Raw genomic sequence first — 20,903 nt, 5'->3', positions numbered from 1 at the left:
GCGCGCGGCGGGCGGGAGGGGGCCGGGAGGCGGGGGCCGGAGCCCGAGGGGCGCGCGCCGCGTTAACCCTTCCGCCGCCGGGCCGAGCCGCAGGCGCAGCCGGAGCCGCGGGCGCCGGAGCGGCTGTCGGCGCGGCGGGCGGGAGCCGGGAGCCCGGCGCTCGGGCGGGCGGAGCGCAGCGCGGGGACGCGGCGGAGCGGGGCCCGTGGCTCGGCGGGGGCCGGCAGACAGGTGTGCGGGCGGCCGGGCGGCCCGAGCTCAGGCGGCTCCAGGCCCGGCCCGCGGTCAGGAGCCGGGAGCCGAGCGGGGACCCCGCGCCCGCAACCTAGCCCCGGCCCCGCCCGTGCTCTGCTTGGCCGCGGGGTGCGGGGATCACGGCCGGGCCGGGCCACCCGAAGCCTGTGTTGGGCCGGGCCGGGCCGGGGTGGGTGGGGGCCCGCCCGGCCCGCCCATGGGCTCAGGATGCCGGTGCGGAGGGGCCATGTCGCGCCGCAGAACACCTTCCTGGACACCATCATCCGCAAGTTTGAGGGCCAGAGTGAGTGGGGGAGGGGGCCGACGGGGAGGGGGCGCTGGGGGCGGGCCGAGCTCTCCCGAGTGTGAATGGAGGGGCGTGCCCGAGGCCCTGTGCATCGGGCTAGTGCGAGTCAGTGGGGGCTGTTGGCCTCAAGCCGCGGGCCAGGGGTCGTGAGGGCAAGGCTTCGTGCCTGGGACCGTGGGTTTGGGGCCGAGGGGACTGTACTGGGGCGCAGGGCGGGAGGTTCAGCTCAGGCTTACGGGATCCGGGAGTGTGTGTGACATCTCAAGTGTGCAGGTATCCCTAACTCTGGGTGCCTGGATGTGGATGGGGCCGTGTGGGGGCAGGGACAGGAGAAGGTATATATGGTCCGAACTGTGAGACCTTAAGTACTGTGTCTGAGCCGTCTTGATTGTGTTTTTGAGAGACTGAGAGCCAGGAGCTTAGAGTGAGTGCCGAACATGCTGTTCGGCTGTGTACGTGTTACCCATGAGTTCGGTCCTGCATGGGCAGTGGGGAGGAATCTTTGACAGAGCTACAAAGTGTGGACTCCCAGGTGAGAGGGTGTCACGGCCTGACGCTGGGCTTTAAGGGTCTAACAGGCCTGATGTAGTGCCCCCATAGTGCCGATTTTCCTGTCCTGAGTCCCTTTAGGGGGAATACAACACCCCTTAGGCTGACCCAGTAGGGGAGGCTTCCAGAAGTGTCCCAGGCTAGGTGAATGTTCTGGCGTGGGTGTTTGATCCTCCCAGCATGCGTGTGTCTGTCTCCAAGGCTGCATGTGCCATGGTGGGTGTGACTGCCAAGGGCCCTGGGAGCAGGGAGCGGGTGACATTCCTTGCCCATGACCCTGTGAGCACAGGACAACGTGTGCTTGTAACTGTGGTGGGGGGAGGGGGGATCAGTTGGATGGGCAGCATTGTCTGAAGCAGAGGAACACGATGATCCTGAGGGGGAGGAGACGGACACGGTGGAGGGCCACAAGGTGGGGTCTTTCCTTCTCGCCAGCTCCAGAAGGCCAAGGAGCTAGGCATGGAAAGAATCTGGGCTAGGATCTGGGGGCTCGGCTTCTGGCCCCACCTCTGCCACTGACTGCCATGTGACCTTGAGTGACTCTCTTCCTTGTCGGAATCTCAGTTTCCACATCTGGAAAGGCGGGGGTGGCCCAAGGAGCTTTTCAGATCCCTTCTGTGGGGGTATTCCAGGAGCTCAGGGAAGGGGTGGGGGTAGGGCCTGCCTTCGAAGAAACTCGCTCTTCTCTCTCCGGGCCTGGGAGCTGGTTTCTCTTCTCCAAAGCTGGTGTGTGTGGCTGGTAGTCTGGACTGCCTTGGGCTCGGGTGGAGATGGAGGCCAAGTCAGGGGTCTTTTCATGTGACAGAGAACCCTGACTCCTGAGGTTGTTAGCTGCCTGGGAATTTTGGGGGCCTGGCAAACTGACCTAAAGATGACCCAACTTCAAAAAGTAACTTTCTGGAGCCAGGGTAAGGGAGGGCTTAGGAAAGCAGCCTTCCCTGGGGTGGGGTGGGGGGGTTGCTGCAGCTGCAACCCTTGCCCATGGGATTGCCCAGGGCTGCAGCCAAGGGCTGTGTCCACTGGAAAGGGAGAGGGCAGAGTTCCAACTGCCACCCAAAGCCCCAGCATTAATGTGGCCGGAAACTTCTGTGTTTATAAAAAGCTCTTATCCCAGAGCATCTTCCCTGGCACCAGCTGGGTCTGCTGCCTGTCTGTGGCTCACCTGCCAGCCTGGATCTTGGGGCAGGTGTGGAGGGGGTGAGCCACGTCTAGTCTAGCTGAAATGGGTCTAATGGGGCACCTCTCCTTGATGGGGCCTCACTTCCCTGGCACAGGTCCCTTTCCTGGATCTGTCTTCTTACAAGTCGGCCACTGTCTCAGGTCCATCCCAGGCTCCCGTATTTCCAGGGATTGGAGTAGCAGGTCCCTTTCCTTGCTCCCTATGACCTTGGGCTTTTGCCTATGACCCTCAGTGTATTTCTTCTCCTGCCAGACCTAGCTTCAAAAGCTGGCTCTTTTACAAGCTGCAAGATGTGGGCATGGCTCTGAACTTACTTTGAGCCTCAGTTTCTTCATCTAAGAAAAAAGATAATGATTACCTTATGGGGTTGTCGGAGTAGTAAATGAGAAAAAGCATCGCAGTTGCTCGCGTGGTACTTCCCTTGTCCCCTTTAGAGAGCCCACTCTCCAGCCCCTGACTGCCCTTGGAGGGGCGCGTAAGTCCCGGGAACTACTGACCTGCTGGGTCCGCAGAGACTTGGGGGAGTGATTTCCTAAGGATCCCGGGGGTGAGGAGTGCCCAGTGAGCGCCCCCCCCCCCCCCCATGTCTAGAGAGCAGAGGTCAGGAAGAGAAGCCGGAGGACCTGATGCAAAAGGAAGCTAGTCGCCATCTCTGGCCCTTCCCAGGCTGCCTCTCCAGGCCCAGTGTTTATCCCTCCGCCGCGGCTGCTGACACGCGTTGCTGACACCCGCCCAGGCTGGCCTCGGCCCGGGCGCGGAGGGGGCGGGGGGCCGCTGGCAGGCTGCCCGGGGGAAGCCACGCAGCCAGCCCGCAGGCCGGGCGGGGGAGGGGGCGCGTCGCCGGGTCGGCCAAGGCACCTGTGTCAGGGGCACAGCTGCGTCCGCCCCCTGCTGGGGACCCCAGTCCCCGCTATGCTCCCTGGGGCGGGGAGTCCCCAGGCGGGTGGCTGTGTGTGACAAGAAAATGCAGGGAAAGGGCTGGGAGCCCCCGAAGTAGGGGTCCCTGCTCACGTGCCTGCTCATCCCCGCCCCCCAGGCCGCAAGTTCATCATCGCCAACGCTCGGGTGGAGAACTGCGCCGTCATCTACTGCAACGACGGCTTCTGCGAGCTGTGCGGCTACTCGCGGGCTGAGGTGATGCAGCGGCCCTGCACCTGCGACTTCCTGCACGGGCCGCGCACGCAGCGCCGTGCGGCCGCGCAGATCGCGCAGGCCCTGCTGGGCGCGGAGGAGCGCAAAGTGGAGATCGCCTTCTACCGGAAGGATGGTAGGCAGGGGCGGGGCCGCGACGAGGGGGCGGGGCCGCGGAGAGGGGGCGGGGCTGCGAGGGACCAGCATGGGGGAAGAGACACCGGGATCCGGGAGGTAGAAGGGTGGGGGGAGTCCCGGCGAGTCCCCTGGGGGCGTGACCCCAACTCGGGCGAGCGCTGTGGGTCAGGTGGCAGGCGCGGGCTGGGCACTGGCGTGGGTCTCTTCGCCTCACGCACTCTGGCGGGATGATTTTCGGGGTGGCCAAGGGTCTATTTGGCTGTGGGTCTGGCGCCTTTGGTTTCTCCCTCCCTGGACAAACGTGGGCAGGTTGAGGTAGGTGGGCTGGAGTTTGACGGGGTCGGGATGGCAGGTGCGCGGACGGAGTCAGGCTAGAAGGCCAGGTTGGTGGCTGGGCACTCACCTCCGACTGGCTAAGGGCCTCTAGCTACTCTAGGGCAGCCCCTGCCAGGTGATTGGCCTGAGAGATGTCACTGAGGGCGAGCCAAGGGGGACATGCAGGACTCTGCTGGCTCTCGGCTGCCCTTCTCAGGCCCCTCTCTCTTCTTTACTTAAACTGCACCTGGTGGGAGGTGTGTGGCTCTCCCCACAACCTCAGTTGCCTTTGTCTCATCTAATGAGTGCCCGCCCACCACCCACTCCTGCACCAGGTGTCTCTGCTCAGCCACCACCTCCCAGCCCAGCTGCTCTGGGCTTCCGGACAGTGGATAAACAGAGCCCTGGGCGGGGCTGCTCCCCGCACTATGCCTGCCCTGGGTGGGGTGGGCTCTGCTCAAAGAGGGTAGTGAAAAGGCTTTGGGAGCCTTGCAGGTATCAGAGGGCTGGGGAGGTGGGCTCCAGAAGTGCCATCGGAGGTCCACGGATGCCCAAACTCTGCTACTCACTGGTGTGTGTCTGACAAGCGTTTACTGAACCCCTGTGAGCCAGGGGCAGTGCTAGGGTCTTGTAGATAGAGCAGTGAACTAGCCAGATGTGGTTATTGCCCGAAGGGAGCTTACTTGCCGTACAGGTCACTCTCTGCCTTCACCTGGGGGCAGGCAAAGTGAGCCGGCCGTCCTTGTATGCACCTGTCCCTGTCCCTGGAATAGCCCCTGTACACTCAGAGTTGGCTCGCGCTGCCCTGTAAAAGGCTTGCTTCTCTCCCTGGCCCTGTTTTCGCAGGCATACACGGCCTGTGACATCCCTGGACAGCATTAGAGGGGGCACTATCACTGGGGCCCTGTGGAGGAGAGTGTCCTTATAGAAAATTGGGGTTCTGGCTGGGAGGCAGGGGCCCGGGAGACTAGATGCAAACTCTGAGGGCAGGGCCTTCTGTCCGTTTTTTCAGTACAGTCTCCCCAGAGCCGTAATCAGAGCAGATCTGTCTTTATATCTGCCGATATCTGCTGGGCCATCGAGTGCTCGCTAACATGGCTGGGCGGCTCCTGTGTACTGGACGCCGGGCTAAATATTTCACTTACGTTATCTCGTGGAATCTTCACAACAACCCTGGGAAGTAGATACTATTTTTATCTCCATTTTATGGATGAGGAAACTGAACTTCAGGGAAATTAAGAAACTTCCCCAAAGTCACATCGCTAGAAAGTGGCAGAGCTGGGGGAGGCACCATGTCTGTCTGAGCAGAGCCGTACACGTTCTCGCTCTGCAGTCACCTATCAGAAGTGACCCCAAGTAGTTACAGGGGCATCTATATACTGCACATACTTTATGTGCAATTTTATTTTGAAAGTTTGCAAGCTATTGGTATAATGGAAAGAATGCAGAGACATAGGTCCAGGGTGCAGGTCCAACAGCAGAAAGTGTGTCATCTGGGAGCTTGGTTACTGCTGTGAGCCTGTTTCTACTCCTCGGCCGCAGGGGCCTGGGTGCTTCTGTCTTCCACATAGTGTCTGGGGAGCAGGCCCTCCCTCTTGCCCGAGGCTGGCTCCTTTGGGAGAAGATAGCCGTGAGACCCCTGCTGCAGAGTGCTGTCATGGGATCTTGGTGACCTTGTGGGTCACTTAATCCAGCCCACTTGAGTTACAGATGGAGAAACTGAGAAGCAGAGGTCCGGTTACCAGTTAATCAGTGGATGAAGTAGGACTAGAACCCAGGCCCCCTGCCCAAGTTCAGATTGTTTCCTCCCTCCAGTTACTCCTCCAAATGGGGCTGCCGCCCAGAAAGTCAGATGCCAGTCATCTCTGCCTGCCCTCTTGTCTGCTCTCCCCTAGCTTCTCCTGTTGGCCCACAGGCTGGCCTTGACCCTCAGGTCACGTGGGTCCCCGTTTGTCCTGGCACTTGAGGTCTAGGATGCAGACAAGTTTCCTCTGCCTCCCTTCCCTCTGCCTTGAAATGCTTCGTCCCCTGGGTGCATCCCTGTGGCCTGCGCTATGTATGCGTGTGCACGGGAGCTCACACCTGCGTGCATGGGCCGGACAGGGAGGCAGAGGTGAGCAATGCCTGTGCCACCCTTGTTTCTGTCCAGGCCTTTTTCTGGGTCTCTTCCTGGGCCAACCACAGGAGAGTGGGTCCCTGGGCTTCCGCCCCAAGGAGGTGGGTGGCTGGGAAGGAGGCGAGGCCTCTTGCTGGCAGGCGCCACTGCAGACAGCTGTGCTGTGTCGGTGCCTCTAGCCGAGCTCTGTGCAGTATCAGGGCCTGGAGCCAGACAGCCCCATTATTTAGGTGCTGGGACTGCTGGGAGGTGGGGAGGCCGGACTGGGGGGGGGGGGATATGAGCCAGAGGGAAAGACTCACTGGCCCTGTATCTGTGCCCCTTAGCATCAGGCCCAGGAGTAAGGTGCATCTGGGACTAGGGCCAGCAGCATGGGGCTGGCAGGCGGTTGCACCCCTGCGGGGCCCCGGGGCCAGGTCCAGGTAGCGGTGCTACGGCTGCATACCTGTGTTCCTACATGGCTGGAGTGGGGAGCTGGGGGTCCCTTGGAGCATGGCTCCTCTTCCCTTGCTCCCCTCCTCTGCCGGGCATCGGGGAGGTGCCCTGCTCTTGGTCTCTTTTGTTCTCTCTGCTCTTTGTTTTCATCTCTCTGTGCCCCGCCTCCCACCGAGTTCAGCCTCTGACTGCGCTCAGCCGGTCTGCCTGCGCTCCTGGTCTCTGCCCTTCTTCCTCTCCCAGTGTTGGCCTCCCTGTGGACTCCTGCCCCCTTGGTCTTTACCTCCTTCTCCTTGCACCTGTCTCTCTTCTTCCCTCCCTTCAGCACCCCTGAGCCTTCCTCTTGCCGATCTTCCTTTGCCCCTCTGGGCTGTAGCTGGAAATCTCTCTCTGGCTCCCCGTACCTCTGTGTGTTCTGGCCTGGTCTCCATGTCCCTGTGTCCCCAGGAGCCTGTGCGTGGGTGGGGATGGGGGTGTCTCTAGAGAAGAGTCTGTCGGCTTCTCCACTCCAGCTGCAGGCCAGTTGCCGTGGTAACAGGGTCAGAGGGCCCCCACTGCAACAGCTGAGCTGTGGGCTGGGGGAGGGGTGGAGACCATGGGGCCAGCCTGCTCCCCAGTGTCCCTAGTGCCCGTGGGGAGCCAGAGCCCCAATGGTGGCACCCCACCCACTGGTCTGTGGTCCCCAGACTCAGACCTCAGCTTCCCAGGGGCATGGGCAGACACTTCTGGCACCAGCCACCCTCCACATACCCCAGGCCATTTCTCTGTTTCCTCCCTGTCCTCTGAAATCAGACTCCTCGCTGTGATACTCCCCCACTCCTCCCTACTCCATCATGGCTGACCCCTTCCCAGGCTCAGACACCCATCCCCTCTGCCCTGCCGGGTCATGATCCTCAGGCCCTAGACCCCCATCAGCTGGGTTGCTGGTGAAGGAGCCCCTGGATAGATTGGGTGCCTAGGCAGGTTAGACAGAGGTGGGGGCCTAGGTGTGTCCTGCATCCTTGCGATGGGAGCAGAGCAGAGTGATACCTGGCGAATGAGGGTGGACACAGGTAGCATCCTTCTCAGGGGGGCTCCCTCTGCCTTGGGCCTTCCATTCAGGGCCTGGGTGGCTTGGATATGGGACCAGCGAGAGCCCCTGCCCCTGCATGGCCGCCAGGAGCCGGGCACAGGGGCCTGAGGGGCCCTGCTGTCCCCAGATAGTACTTTCTCTCCAAGGGCTCCAGGGAAGGGTTCCTGAGCTGGACTAGGGTGTCCTGGCCTGCTTGGGAGCTTCCTGTCCCAGCCCCAGCCCAGGGGTGAGATAGTCTGCCAGGACGGAGGGTGTCCACCACTTCTGGCCCGCTCTGGGGTCTGGAGAGTGTTGGGAGGGCGGCTCCTCCGTGTTGTGTCTGCTGTAGCCCCCGGAGAGGAGCTATGTAAATATTTGTGCAAAGCGTCGTCATCTGCAGTGAGAGCAGAGTTTGACGGTGGCCTTGGGCTCTGGGGAGGGGGGCTGTGGGCATCGGGAGGGCCAGCGTGGGGGTGTGAGATGGGGTGAGACTCAGCCTCTTTGCTGCCCAGAAGTGCCTTCCAGGACAGTGTGACTTGAAGGTTTCCAAGAAAGCCCTTTTGCACTTAAACATCTCCCTTGGTGCCCAAAATGCCTCCATTAGGGGAACGAACCTTTGGCTTGGGTGGAGAATGAGCCTTGTTCTTGAAAAACATGTTCTCTCTCATCACCCTCCCTTGTATGCAGGGAGGAATGTGGAAATCAGCTGTTTAGTGTGAGGGACTTTCAGAGAAACTTCCCTCCCTGACCTGGGGAGGAGGGCCTGAAGAGGGGGCTTGGTGGCTCACCTGGGACAGGTGACAAGAATGGGAGAGGCTCTGGATGAGCTGCTGTCACCCCAAGTCCCTTCCTGTCCTTAGTCTAGGGGCCCATGAAAATATCCATGCTGTGAACTGTGGTTTGCCTCGAACAGACCCCTCTCCATTTGGGTCACATGTCTGCTGGACAAGAAGCACCCTGAGGGCCAGGAAGTGTCTCCTCCTTGGCCCATATTGTCCCTCACTCAAGTTCTGGATGAGGGGGCATGTCTGACTTCCCCCCACTACAGTATAAGCTCCATGAGGGCAGAGAGCAGTCGTGTTTTGTTCTCTGTTGTATCCGGGTCTAGTGCTCCCCGGAGCTCCGTACCATACTAGCTGAATGAATGAACGAATGAACAAACGAACGAACAAACGAATGGAATGGACGAGGTGAGCAGTGTGCTGTATTGCAGAAGCCCTGTACTAGGAGTCAGTGACTTGGAACAGTGTCTGGCTTGGTTCCAGACTTGCACCTGCTTGGCCATCAGCCGTGTGTCCCCAGGTCCTGGCCAGCATCTGTGTTCCCTGCAGTGCTCCCCTCCGTGCCCTGCCCCCTGCTTGAGACCCGTGCTTGCCTTTCCCCACCCTTCCCCAGGCTACTGCTGGCCCCAGCTCCTGCCTCTGCCTCACATCACCGAAGCCGTGTTTGTGTTCCTGTTCTTGTTCTTTCTCTTTCATTTCACTTTTCTTTTTATCTTGCTCCCCGGTCCATTTACCCTTCCCTTCGGCAACCATTCAGATGAACTTACTGTGAATGTGTTGTTTGCCTATGTTCTCACAAAATGTGTATTTCGTCTGGATACATATAGGTGTAACTTATGTAAATGATATGTGCTATATATTATATTCTGCTGTTCCCTGTTCTTACACGGGAGTAAGCCTTTGAGTCTATCCAGGTTGTTACTTGGCACCTAGTCTGTGGCTTCATAGTCTTTTTTTTTTTTTTTTAAGATTTTATTTATTTATTTGAGAGAGAGGACGAGTGGGGGGAGGGGCAGCCGGGGTGGGAGAAGTGGACTCCCCGCTGAGCAGGGAGCCCACGTGGGGTTTGATCCCAGGACCCTGAGATTGTGGCCTGAGCCGAAGTCAGACGCTCAACCGACTGAGCCACCCAGGCTTCCCCGTAGCTTCGTACTCTATGATGTGTACCCACCTCAGTTTACCTGCCCGCTCTCCTGGGCAGCCATCTCCAGATTTCCTCCATAAAAATGTTACAGTGAACATCCTCAGCCGTGGCTCCTTTTGGACTCATGTGAGGAGGTCTTTGGGATGCACCCCCAGGGGTGAAACTGCTGGATCGCGGAGTACGTGGACACTTGATTCAACTAAGCACTGTCAGATGGGGCACCAGCATGGCGCCCCCCATCACCACTTTCCTAAATGGAGCACCAGGTTCCTAGTCCTTCCCGGCCCCCCACCCCCTCCGCCGTAGCCCTGCCACACATGGCGTTATCCACTTTTCTAATTTTTGCCAATCTAAGAGGTGAGAGGGATAATTTGCTGCTTTAATTTGCATTTCTTTGATATTGTGTGAGTCCCGGCATCTACAGCTTGATCGCCTTTCTGGTTGACTTCCCTGTGAGTTGCCTGCTTGTATGCTTGCTCACTTTTCTAGTGAAGCTGCTGTCTCTTGTTCTCGGTGATTTGCAGGAGTTGCTTTTGTATTCCAGAAAAAGAAATGCTTACAGTTAAATATTCAATATATGGATTCTAGATATTAATTCCTGTTGAAACGAGATATTGCAAATATCTTCTCCCATTCTGTCATCTGTTAAACTTATCCAACAAAGACACTTCATAGTGATACAAATTAATTGATTTTTAGCTTTGTTTGGGCTTTGGAAGTTTTGTTTAAGAAATACTTCACTATCCCGAGGTTGCAGAGGGGTCCATTTTCTTCTAGTAATTTAATTGTTTTACCTTTCTCGGTCGGCTTTCATCCATCCTGAGCCTCCCTCTGTCTGTGGTGTCAAGTGGGGATCAAGTTGTATTTTTTTCCACGTAGTGAGCCAATTTTCCCAACACACCTAGTAAATAGCCTGTTCTTTTCCAGCGATTTGTGGGGCCACCTTTATCGTAAGCTAATTGCCCATCTATCCATGGGTCTGTCTTTGAGCTCTCTGTTCTGTTCCAAACATTTATTTGTCTGCTCTTGCATCAAAACCACACTAGAACAACAACTATGGCATTTAGTATATCTTAATCTGAAAGGCAAATCTTCCCTCTTTCTTCTGCTTTTTAAAGATTGACTTGGGGGGGCGCCTAGGGAGCACAGTCGTTAAGCGTCTGCCTCTGGCTCAGGGTCTGATCCCGGCGTTCTGGGATCGAGCCCCACATCAGGCTCCTCCGCTGGGAGTCTGCTTCTTCCTCTCCCACTCCCCTGCTGTGTTCCCTCTCTCGCGGGCTCTCTGTCACATAAATAAATAAAATCTTAAAAAAAAAAAAAAGATTGACTTAGGTATTTGCGGACTTCTCTTCTTCTTTATGAAGTTTAGAGAAAGTTTCTGGAGTTCCTGGAAAGAAAACCCCCACTAGAATCTTGATTGGAATTAGGTTATTTGTATAGATTAATTTGGGGAGAATTGACATCTATATAATATTTGTCCCGACCAAGAGCCTGGACTGTCTCTCCATTTATCAGATCATTTCAGTATGCTTTATTAGTTTAAAGCACCCCCTCACCCCGCCCTGAGGCTTAGTGCATTCTTGGTCAATTCTAGTTACTTTACAGTTTCTGATGCTATTACGAAAGAGACCTTATTTTTGACCACCTATTCTAATAGCTTTGTGCCTGTGGAGAGAAATGCTGTGTGTTTTGTGGCTGACCTTGCATCTGGCAGCCTCACTGAGTTCTCTTATTTGTTCTAATTGTTTATCTGTTGATTTTGTTGATTCTCTGGGGAGATGGTCCTATCATTTGCAGATGATGCCGGTTTTCTCTATGTGTGGGTCGTTGCTGTGTGGCTTGCTGGTGGAACGTTGCATATGACTTCTCAGAACATTCCACACGCACTTGCATTTGTTCTTTGGAGTGTCCCAGCATCCTGGGAGCTGGGGGAGTCCTGGAGGGATTACAGCTCTCCCAGCGATGACTGAGAAGTGGTGGCTGCCTGGGTGACTGACAGGAGAGCTGGAATTGGGATGGGTGTTCTCAAGGCATCCCCTGGCTCTCTGGGGTACGCTGGGAGCCCAGGTAGGTGCAGAGTTCTAGAAGCTTGCATTGCAGAGCCCTGGAGGCGGGCAGGAACCCCAGGTTGTTCGTGTTGGACCTCGGCTGTGTGCCCTTACTGCCCAGTGGCAGGCTCTGTGGGAGTCACAGTGAAGAGTGCCAGTAGGGTCTGAGGTTCAGAAACACCATGCCTTTGAGGCTTCTGCTCTGGTCCCCTGTCCTGGCTCCTGGGCCACCAGCCTTCCTGTTCTATTCTGGTCTTTTTTTTTTTTTTTTAAGATTTTATTTATTTATTTGAGAGAGAGAGAGATTGGGCTAGAAAGAGAGCACAACCAGGGGTAGGGGCAGAGGGACAGAGAGAAACAGACTCCTGGCTGAACAGGGAGCCCAACATGGGGCTCGATCTTGGAACCCTGAGATCATGGCCTGATCCAAAGGCAGACACTTAACCGACTGAGCCACCCAGGCGCCCCTCCATTGTGTTGATAAGATTTAATAGCATATCCACAAAAGACGTGATTATCACAGTGGTTCCAACTATAGTCAAGACTCAGGATGGGTTTGAAATGGGCAGATTCTGTTGTGAAAAGCCAGTTAGTCTCCCTGGGTCTGAAACGGAGCTTGGAGGGTGGGGAGATTGCCCTGTGCACACCCACCTAAGTGCAGGTCACCACCCCGACGACCAGTCCTTGAACACCTGCTTACCCGGTACCTCCTGTGAAGCCAGCCCAGCCCTGGCCTCAGGGCTCCATCTTGGGTGGGGGTGCTGGGAAGAAGGAAGCTCACCCCAGATGCCAGTATACAGTTATCTCCTAAATTAGGGATATAGTTTAGAAATTCTCAAAGAGAAACATCATGGGGGCCAGATGGAGCAGTCAGTAACATCTTTGTAGAGGGGAGTCCTGCGGGTCCTGGCAGGATGGCAGGAGCTGGAGGGGAGCAGACTGGGGACTCTGGGGAGTGGGAGTGCCAGATGGGGTGCACTGAAGGGGCTCCGAGGGAGCACGGGGGCCCCAGCAGGGACGGGAGGGCGGGCTGAAAGGTCTGACATGGTTGGGATCAGGGGGATTCTGAAGGGTTCCGGTGGGGGTGGAGGTGGAGGGGCAGACCCCAGGAAGTAAGGGGGGGGAAGGGAAAGCTTGGAGGAGGGGAAAGAGAATGGAATTGGAGAGCAGCCTTCCCCACGTGAACATGGCCTTGTTTCACCTTCCTAAGGCTTCTGGGGGCAGGGCAAGGTCATGGCTCCCAGTTTATAGACATGTGGCTGTGTCCCAGGAGGTCGACGGGGCTGGGACCCAGAGCTTGTCTAGAAAGGACTCTTCCTTTCTTGAGGCTGCTCCAGTGTCCCTGGGGAAAGCGGCCCAGGCAGACCACATACAGTGGGTTTGTGGGGGGGGGGTGGTCTGGACCACTGCGCAGAGGCCCCTGAGGCCCTTTCTATGACCCTATAAATCCCTGGGAAGATGTCAAGCTGGAAGGGCCAGTGGAGGGGTCTATGTCATGGCTCCCCAGTTCTTGCCCTGCAGTGGGCATTCTGCATTGCTCAGCTCCTGGGCTCAGGGGCAGAGGACTCTCTGTCTCTGTCTCTGTCACACACACACATACACTCACTGGTTGGCCTCTCAGGCTTCCCTACTCTGTCCCCTGGGCCTGCACTGTCCCTGGCCTTCCCTAGGCCCCCAGCTGCCCCTGAGAGCGGCGTGAGCGACACGGTGGCCCCTGGCCAGGAGCAGCTCCTGCTGCATCTTCCTGTCGCCGCCACCAGGCTAAATATAACCTGACACTGCACAGCCCTGGGCCGCCGGAGACAGCCTCTCTGCCTGGGGGCGGACAGGGAGGACTGGAGCCCCAGCCTCCTGCCCTCAGTGTGACTTTGGGCCCAGCTCCTCCTGCCGGGAGCCAGGCAGGGAGGCGACCAGGGTGAGGATGACCGCCTCCCCGAGGTCACCTTCCCTGCAGGGACCCAGCACCCTGCCTCGTTACAGCTCTAGATGCTTCCACAAGGCCATCTGTCATTTTGTCTGGCACCCAGGGCAGGAATCACTTGTCCCTGCAGCACACACAGGGAGACTGAAGCTCAGAGAGGTGGATGACCTGCCCACAGTCACACAGCAGTTGCCCGGGTCTCCCCAGCTGCTGGCTGGGGCAGATCAGCTCGGCTCTGTGGGCTCCTCCCTTTGAGTGACTCTCTCTTCCCCCATCTCATGCTGGGCTCTGAATTGGGGTCCTTCTGACTCCTTGACTCAGTGAGGGCAGGTGCCAGGCCTGTCTTGTTCATGACGCCCTAAATGCTCACATGCATATGTTCGGGGAACGTGTGTGGGGAACGAAGAGTCACGCTCCAAGGAGCAGGGATGACATCTAGTTTATTTTTTATTTATTTATTTTTAAAAAGATTTATTTATTTATTTATTTGACAGAGAGAGAGACAGCCAGCGAGAGAGGGAACACAAGAAGGGGGAGTGGGAGAGGAAGAAGCAGGCTCCCTGCTGGGAGCCCGATGTGGGGCTCGATCCCAGCACCCTGGGATCACACCCTGAGCTGAAGGCAGACACTTAACGACTGAGCCACCCAGGCACCCCGACATCTAGTTTATAGATAAACAAGCAGAGCCTCTGACCTGAGGAGTCTGTCCAAGGACACTCAGGGTCACCTGCAGTCCTCCCTTTCCCTGTGCTGCCCTAGAAGAAAAGGCCTGCCCCTGTTGAAGCCAAGCCTGGAGCTGCGCCAAGGCTGGGGGTGCCCAGAAGTGGGAAATGGGGTTTGGGACTGTGGGTGGGGTCCCAGACCCCTGGATGGGTTGGGAGCATGGCAGGGAGCATGGAGGACATTTATTAAGTCCTCCCTGGGCGCCCTCCTGGGTGTGGGGCGGCGCCAGCGAAGCCGGCCAGTGCTGTGTGCTGGTGGATGACTGGGGGGGGGGGGGGTCAGGAGGAGCTGTCCCTGCTGTGCTTGGAATGTGCCCCCCCATCCCTTCTCCCCTCCTTAGTATTCGTGGGGTGCTGCGTGACCTCCATGGGCCATTAGGATCCGAGGCACAGAGGAGCCTGCCAGAGGATGGCAATCAATCACTGATGACCTCCCTGTTCCTCGTGTCCATCCTCACAGGGCCCAGGGTGCCCCGAGCTCCAGGAGGCGGGCGAAGGCTGGATGTCCAGCCTTCAGGAGCCTTCAGCTGGGGCTGGGGGTTGGGGAGGATGTGAGAGGGGTATTCTTCGGCATCAACCACGTGAACCCAGGCTGGCCCAGGGGCCTCTCCCTTTCCTCCTTCTCCCGTTTATCAAGTCCTCCCTTGGGCCCAGCTCCTGCTTCACATATATTATGCCATTCATCCCTCCAGCCCTGTGGGGTGGGCGTGATCTTCCCGTGTCACCGAGGAGCACCAGAGGCTCCCGGAGGGCAGGTGACTTGCCCAAGGTCATTCTGAAGCAATGAGCCGAGGCCACCTGACTGCACAGCCTGCGCTCTCCCTTTGTGTCGGGGAGCCTCCTGGCCCTTCTGTGGGCGGTGTGGGGTTCCTGCTGCTCCCCTCCAGTCTGTCCCTTCCTGGCGTGCTTCTGGTGCCGGCGGCCTCGGGAGAGTGGGCCGTGCCTGCCACAGAGTGGCTCTAGGCGGAACTGCAGCCGGCCCAGCTCTGGGCCCTGTCCGCCTCAGCTCCAGGGGGAGCTGCCTGCCCTGGGGGCAGACCAAGGTCGGAAGAGGAGCAGAGCGATGGGCAGGGCCCAGGGGTAGGTAGGCGCGGGGCTAGGGGAGGGTGAGGTACCATCCTGTGTGTGCGCAGTGCCAGCCCCGGGCTCCCCTGGAGGCAGCTGAGCCGCGGACTCTGGACGTTTCTTCTCTGCCGTGAAGTTGTGTGAAGGTCAGAGCCCCACGACCCATAGCTGCAGTCTGCTCTGTGCTGATACCCAGCTCTGGCCGTCTCTGTGCCTCACTCCGGTCCTGTCTGCCCTTCAGCTGTCCTCAGCGATGCCCCCCCCCCCCAATGCCAGCCAGTGACGGGATGGCCGAAGAGCTGGGGATGGGTGATGGGGCAGTCCGTGGAGGACCCAGCCCACCCGGCAGGGTGGTGGGAGGTGGGGCCCCAGAGAGCCCTGGCTGACTTGGAGCCACCGGCTCTCCTTCCGTCCATGTCCCCTTGAAAACAGCAGCTGGAGCCTACCTCCCCACTCTCATCCCCTCAGCCCTCAGGCAGGGCTCCAGTTCACATTTTTGGAATAACCAGGGCTTTGACAGGGTTATTTGAAAGGAAAAATTCCTTGAATGTCGACAAAGGGAGAGGGCCAAGGGGGCTTTTTGTGTGAGTGTATGTCTGGAGTGGGAGCTGGTCTGTACCGCGAGGGGGCTCACGGCTGGAGTTTCTGCAGCCCCGGCAGGCGGTGGGGTGGCAGTTTGGGATGCCAGGGTCCCGGGCTGCCTGAGATGCAGAATGCAGAGAAGCCTAAGTGGAGCGGGCTTGGGCAATTAAGGCCGGGGTTCAGACTCCTGGGGCTCTGTGTTGGGGGCAGAATCCCCAGGCCATCCTGAAGGGTTGGGCTCATCTGGGTTCCAGACTCGTGGACTTCTCTGAGATGAGTTTCCTCGCGAGGAATGAGAATCAGGAGCCTGGATCACTGGGGGGCCAGGGGTGGGTGTTGGGGGTCTCCAGGGTTCAGGTTTCCTGGTCTCTGGCCTCTCCTTAGTCCTGATGAGGGCCAGTCCCTGTTCAGGCCGCTGCCGGCCATCACCATATTAGGGCATAAACTCTAGGCGGGCTGTCTGGGTGCCAAACGGTCTCCAGCTGGGCCCGGCCCCCTGCGGCGCCCAACACCACAGCCTGGCTTCAGCCAGGCCATGTCAGAGGCCGGAGGTCAGGGGACAGCTGCTGCAGGGAGACCCAGACAGAGCCCCCAGTTCAGGTCCCACAGGCCAAGCCGCGAGGTCCAGGATGCGGTGAGTGGAAGGGCTTCGGGGTGGGGCGGAGAATTCCTGGCCAGCCCCTCCCCTGGCCCAGCCCCCCTCAACCTAGTACTGTCCTTTTCCAGTTGGTGTCAGAGGATCTCCTTCTGCTAGCTTGATCCCACAGCCCTTAGACGTGCCGATCTGCCTGCCTCTCCTGGCCTTGTCCCCAGCTAGTCCTCCCCAAGCCAGGGAGCATCTCTCAGGACTCAGGCCCTTTGCACCTGGCCTGCTCAGCTGAGGCTCAGCCCCCAGCGCCTCGTTGGCAGGCATCAAGCACTAGCCTGAGTCCGAGGCTGCCAGCTCCAAGTTTGTTGGCCTCTTCCTTGACTCAGTTCACCACCCACACTTGCTCTCCACGCTTCTCCTTCTTGACCCCTCCCCCACTGTCAGCAGTACCCCATCCCTTACACCTGCTGCCAGGGCCTGCTCCTGGTGCATTGTTCTAGGTGCTAGGCCCTTCAGAGGGTATGCAGACACTGGGGAGTTAGGCCCCTACAGTTCAGAGAAGACAGATGAGCACGGGTGAGCCAAGGCAAGGAAAGAAGTCTCTGCCCCAGAGAGAGAGGGACATGAGGAACATGTGTGGTCCCAGTAGGGTCCATAAAGAAGGGACAGGATGTTTCATTTAGGAGGGCTTCCTGTGGAGGTTCTGGACTGGGCCTTAGGCAGAGGCTGAGACTGCCAGGGTCACTTTCAGAAAGCGACAGAGAGAGGGGTGAGGGGGTGGTGTTCTAGACAAGGAGCAGAGGTGGACTGGGTGCAGTTGCCTGGGAGACGGACCTCACCTGGAATAGGGGCTCTGGTGGCCAGAGAGAGAGAGAGAGAGAGAGAGAGAATGGGAGGGGAAGAAAAAAGTCAAGGAACAAGAGAGAAAAATGAGAAACCGAAATGAAAGTTCTAGAAGTAGTGCTCCTCAACTCTTTGTTGAAAGATCACTTTATTTCTCTATGTCACAGACCAGTCCTTTTGTGAAACACAAAGTCCCACGCTTGGATAGTGCGCCAATACCAAACTGCGGTCATGGTTTTGAGACTCTTGCCCTCAACTTCTGAACTCACCTTACCGTGGACGGGCGTAGCACGCGGTGCTAACGTGGGGAGAGCAGAGTCGGAGACAGAGGGACTGCTAACCCCTCTACCGTGTCCAGGCCACACCAGGCATTGCCCTAGGCACTTGGTCTGTACTGACTTGTTTCATCTTTACAACGCGTGAAAAACGAGCGATTATCATTCTCATTTCAGAGGGAAGATGAGGCACAGGGAGGATAAATAATTAAGGGAGAAAAAAAAGCATAAGTGATGAAGCAGCAGAGCTGGAATGGGAGCCTCAAGGTTCTGGGCCTGAAGTCTGTGGGCTTCCCTGTGGGGCTAGACTGCCTGGTACAAGGGACAGCAAGGAAAGATCGAGAGGCTAGGGAGGGACAAGCGGAGAGGCCCTCACAAGGAGCAGCACGCTGGAGTGGACAGATGGAGGGAAGGAGCTCAGAGTGGCAGGCACATGGCCAGAGGAGGGGTCCGGGCAGGAGACACTGCGGAGGAGGGGCCAGGAAATGGGTACGGGGGCCGTGGGGCAGGCGTGGCTCGGCGCCATCAGGTTCTGCTCTGCCCACCTGAGGGGCCCTGGTGCCACAGTGGCCACGTCCTCTGCTCTGCAGGGAGCTGCTTCCTGTGCCTGGTGGACGTGGTGCCCGTGAAGAATGAAGATGGAGCTGTCATCATGTTTATCCTCAACTTTGAGGTGGTGATGGAAAAGGACATGGTGGGGTCCCCGGCCCATGACACCAATCACCGTGGCCCCACCAGCAGCTGGTTGGCCCCAGGTAAGTGCAGCCGTGCTCTCAGGTCCCTTTCCTGAGGCCTCGAGGCTCCCCAAGGCCAGTGCTCTGCAGGAAAGGATGTTGGGGGGTGCTCCTTTCAGAGGTTGGGAAGAGAACACCAAGGATATGGCCTAGTCCTGTCTGGCTCAGGATGGACAGACAGGAGTGGAGTGACGGACTGAGCCCAGATTCACAGGTCCTTGGGACAGGAATGCCCCTGGTTTCCCGGCCTTACCTGCTTGGGTTCTTACCACAGCATCTCCTGGAGCAGTCCTGTGTCAAGTCCCAGGAGCAGGGCATTTAGCCTTCCCACATGGCCCCGGCCACCTCGGAGTGGCTCCCCTGCTCATCAGAAGGTTCTGGCTCTCAGGGACTCAGCTCCCTCCCTGTGTTGCTTCTGGCCCCTGGGCCTTGTTCTGCTCTGGCCTTGGCTGATTGGGAAAAGGATTTGAGGGGAATGCTCACCATGGCTGGAGACACGGAGGCCTCATCTCATTCTCCCATAATACAAAGGCTCTCTCCTCCCCCATGACATCCTTTTTGGGTTTAATTTTGATTTTTCCGTCAGAGTCTTGACGAAAGATTTCACCTCTTGGTTGCTCAAGCTCCAGGAAGGCCATGTTAACAACACCGGCCTTACCTGCTCTCCAGGGACCGGTCACAAGGCGGCGGGGTATGGCAGGCTATGGCCGGAAGGCCACAGCATTATTCCTCCATGCAGATGCAGGCCCTGCCACTTACTGTGTGGCCTCTAGCTCGCAACACAGCTTGAGTCTAAACTGGGGAGAATGATACCCACCAGCACAGTTGTGAGTCACGCATGGTTTATGGAGAGCCCACCATGACCTGTGAGGCTCAAGAAATGGTAGTTTATTGCTGTCCGGGCCTTAGATGAGATTGTGTTCCAGAGGTTTTTTGAAGCTTGAGTTCTGTGCAGTGGGAGTTGGGGTGAAGGGGTGCCAGCTGCCAGGGCTCCCGCTTCCCCACCTCCCTCCCCTCGTGGCGGGGGCTCCAGCTCCCAGGCTTCCTTGCTCTAGGCTGTTCTCCTGGCGGTCCCGTGGCCACGTGCCTCTCCTCTCCCCGCAGGCCGAGCCAAGACCTTCCGCCTGAAGCTGCCTGCGCTGCTGGCCTTGACCGCCCGGGAGTCCTCGGTGCGGCCAGGCGGTGCGGGCAGTGCGGGCGCCCCGGGGGCCGTGGTGGTGGACGTGGACCTGACGCCTGCGGCGCCCAGCCGTGAGTCGCTGGCCCTGGATGAGGTGCCGGCCATGGACAACCACGTGGCAGGGCTCGGGCCCGCGGAGGAGCGGCGCGCGCTGGTGGGCTCCGGCTCCCCGCCTGCCAGCGCGCCCGAGACGCACCCGTCACCCCGGGCGCACAGCCTCAACCCCGACGCCTCGGGCTCTAGCTGCAGCTTGGCCCGGACGCGCTCCCGGGAAAGCTGCGCCAGCGTGCGCCGCGCCTCGTCCGCGGACGACATCGAAGCCATGCGCGCGGGGCTGCCCCCGCCACCGCGCCACGCCAGCACCGGTGAGCCTGAGCCTGCGGGAGCTGCCCCGACGCTTCCCCACCCGCCAGGCCTGCCCCGTTCGGGGCCCTCAGCTTTCCCCCTCTCAGCCCCGGCCTGTGTGCCTGGGAGATGGAAATCCCATTAAGCACTTACTTAATCCCATTAAGTGGCCTTTTACTCCATTAAATGTCCATTCATCCCATTACATTCTTCCACTCACAGAGCCTTTGCTGGCTGGTGGAGCTGCTCTCCCAGGATGGCCTGGAGCAGGGATGGCCATGGGGAGTGTGAAGGGCAGGAGAGGCCTCTGGGGCCCCGGGTACCACCGGGCCCTCTGGCCGGCGCCCAGTGCCCACTGAACAGATCCTGTGGAGGGTCTTCTCCCTCCGTCCTCTCCTAGCTGCACCATGGCATGCTTCCTTCCAGTGGGCAGGACTCTGGCCTTATTTCTCAGTGACGGCCTGTCTCCTGAGTTGACCTCATTGACTCACGGTATCCTGTGGTCTGGTTCACACAGGGCCTGGTCTCTGTCTCAGCCTGCCCCCCTGACCCGACTCTCCCCTCCACCCCTGGGCTATACACCCCCTGCCTGCCCCCCTGACCCGACTTTCCCCACCACTCCAGGGGCCATGCACCCCCTGCGCGGCGGCCTGCTTAACTCCACGTCAGATTCCGACCTCGTGCGCTACCGTACCATTAGCAAGATTCCCCAAATCACCCTCAACTTTGTGGACCTCAAGGGGGACCCTTTCCTGGCTTCGCCCACCAGTGACCGGGAGATCATAGCACCCAAGATAAAGGAGCGGACCCACAATGTCACTGAGAAGGTCACCCAGGTAGGTGCTTGGCTCCCTGCCTCTCCTCTCACCTTGGAGGAGCTTAGAGGGGGTGGGAGTGGGCTGTGGTCAAAGGAGGGTGGTGGAGGGCTCCAGTCAGTAATGGCCTCTTGAGGGTGGGCAGACCCATTGGCTGGAGGTGGGGGTGGGAGTTCCAGAACTGGGGTGAGAGAGAACAAGTCTGAGAGGTCCTGAGAAAGGGAGACTACAGGGGAGAAGAGGGGAGGGGAGGGGAAGGAAAGAGAGGAAGGGAAGGGAACTTGGGACAGGACAGATACAGAGAACAGGTTGATGGGGCACAGGGAGGACAGGGCAGTTGAGGCAGGGTGGGCTGGAGAAGACAGTCACAGGGGTGTGATGGGGTCTGCTCACAGGGTGTGG

General features: G+C 58.7%; 1 protein-coding gene across 2 annotated transcripts in view; it reads left to right on the top strand.

The window, feature by feature from the left end:
* Positions 1-406: 406 nt before the first annotated feature.
* KCNH2 (potassium voltage-gated channel subfamily H member 2) overlaps positions 407-20,903 on the top strand; it is a 32,432-nt gene continuing 11,935 nt past the window's right edge. The window contains exons 1-5 of one of the 2 annotated variants that reach the window (XM_057304459.1): positions 407-538; positions 3,307-3,537; positions 18,018-18,182; positions 19,266-19,706; positions 20,311-20,522. In XM_057304459.1, the coding sequence (XP_057160442.1) occupies positions 463-538; positions 3,307-3,537; positions 18,018-18,182; positions 19,266-19,706; positions 20,311-20,522 (1,125 nt within the window). In that variant the 5' untranslated portion in view covers positions 407-462. The remainder of the gene's footprint in view (positions 539-3,306; positions 3,538-18,017; positions 18,183-19,265; positions 19,707-20,310; positions 20,523-20,903) is intronic. The other variant, XM_026479082.4, reaches the window with a different exon arrangement.

Source organism: Ursus arctos, unplaced genomic scaffold (assembly GCF_023065955.2).
Source record: "Ursus arctos isolate Adak ecotype North America unplaced genomic scaffold, UrsArc2.0 scaffold_3, whole genome shotgun sequence".
In the NCBI taxonomy this organism is placed as follows: Eukaryota; Metazoa; Chordata; class Mammalia; order Carnivora; family Ursidae; genus Ursus; species Ursus arctos.
This window is presented reverse-complemented; position numbering and strand designations above follow the sequence as displayed.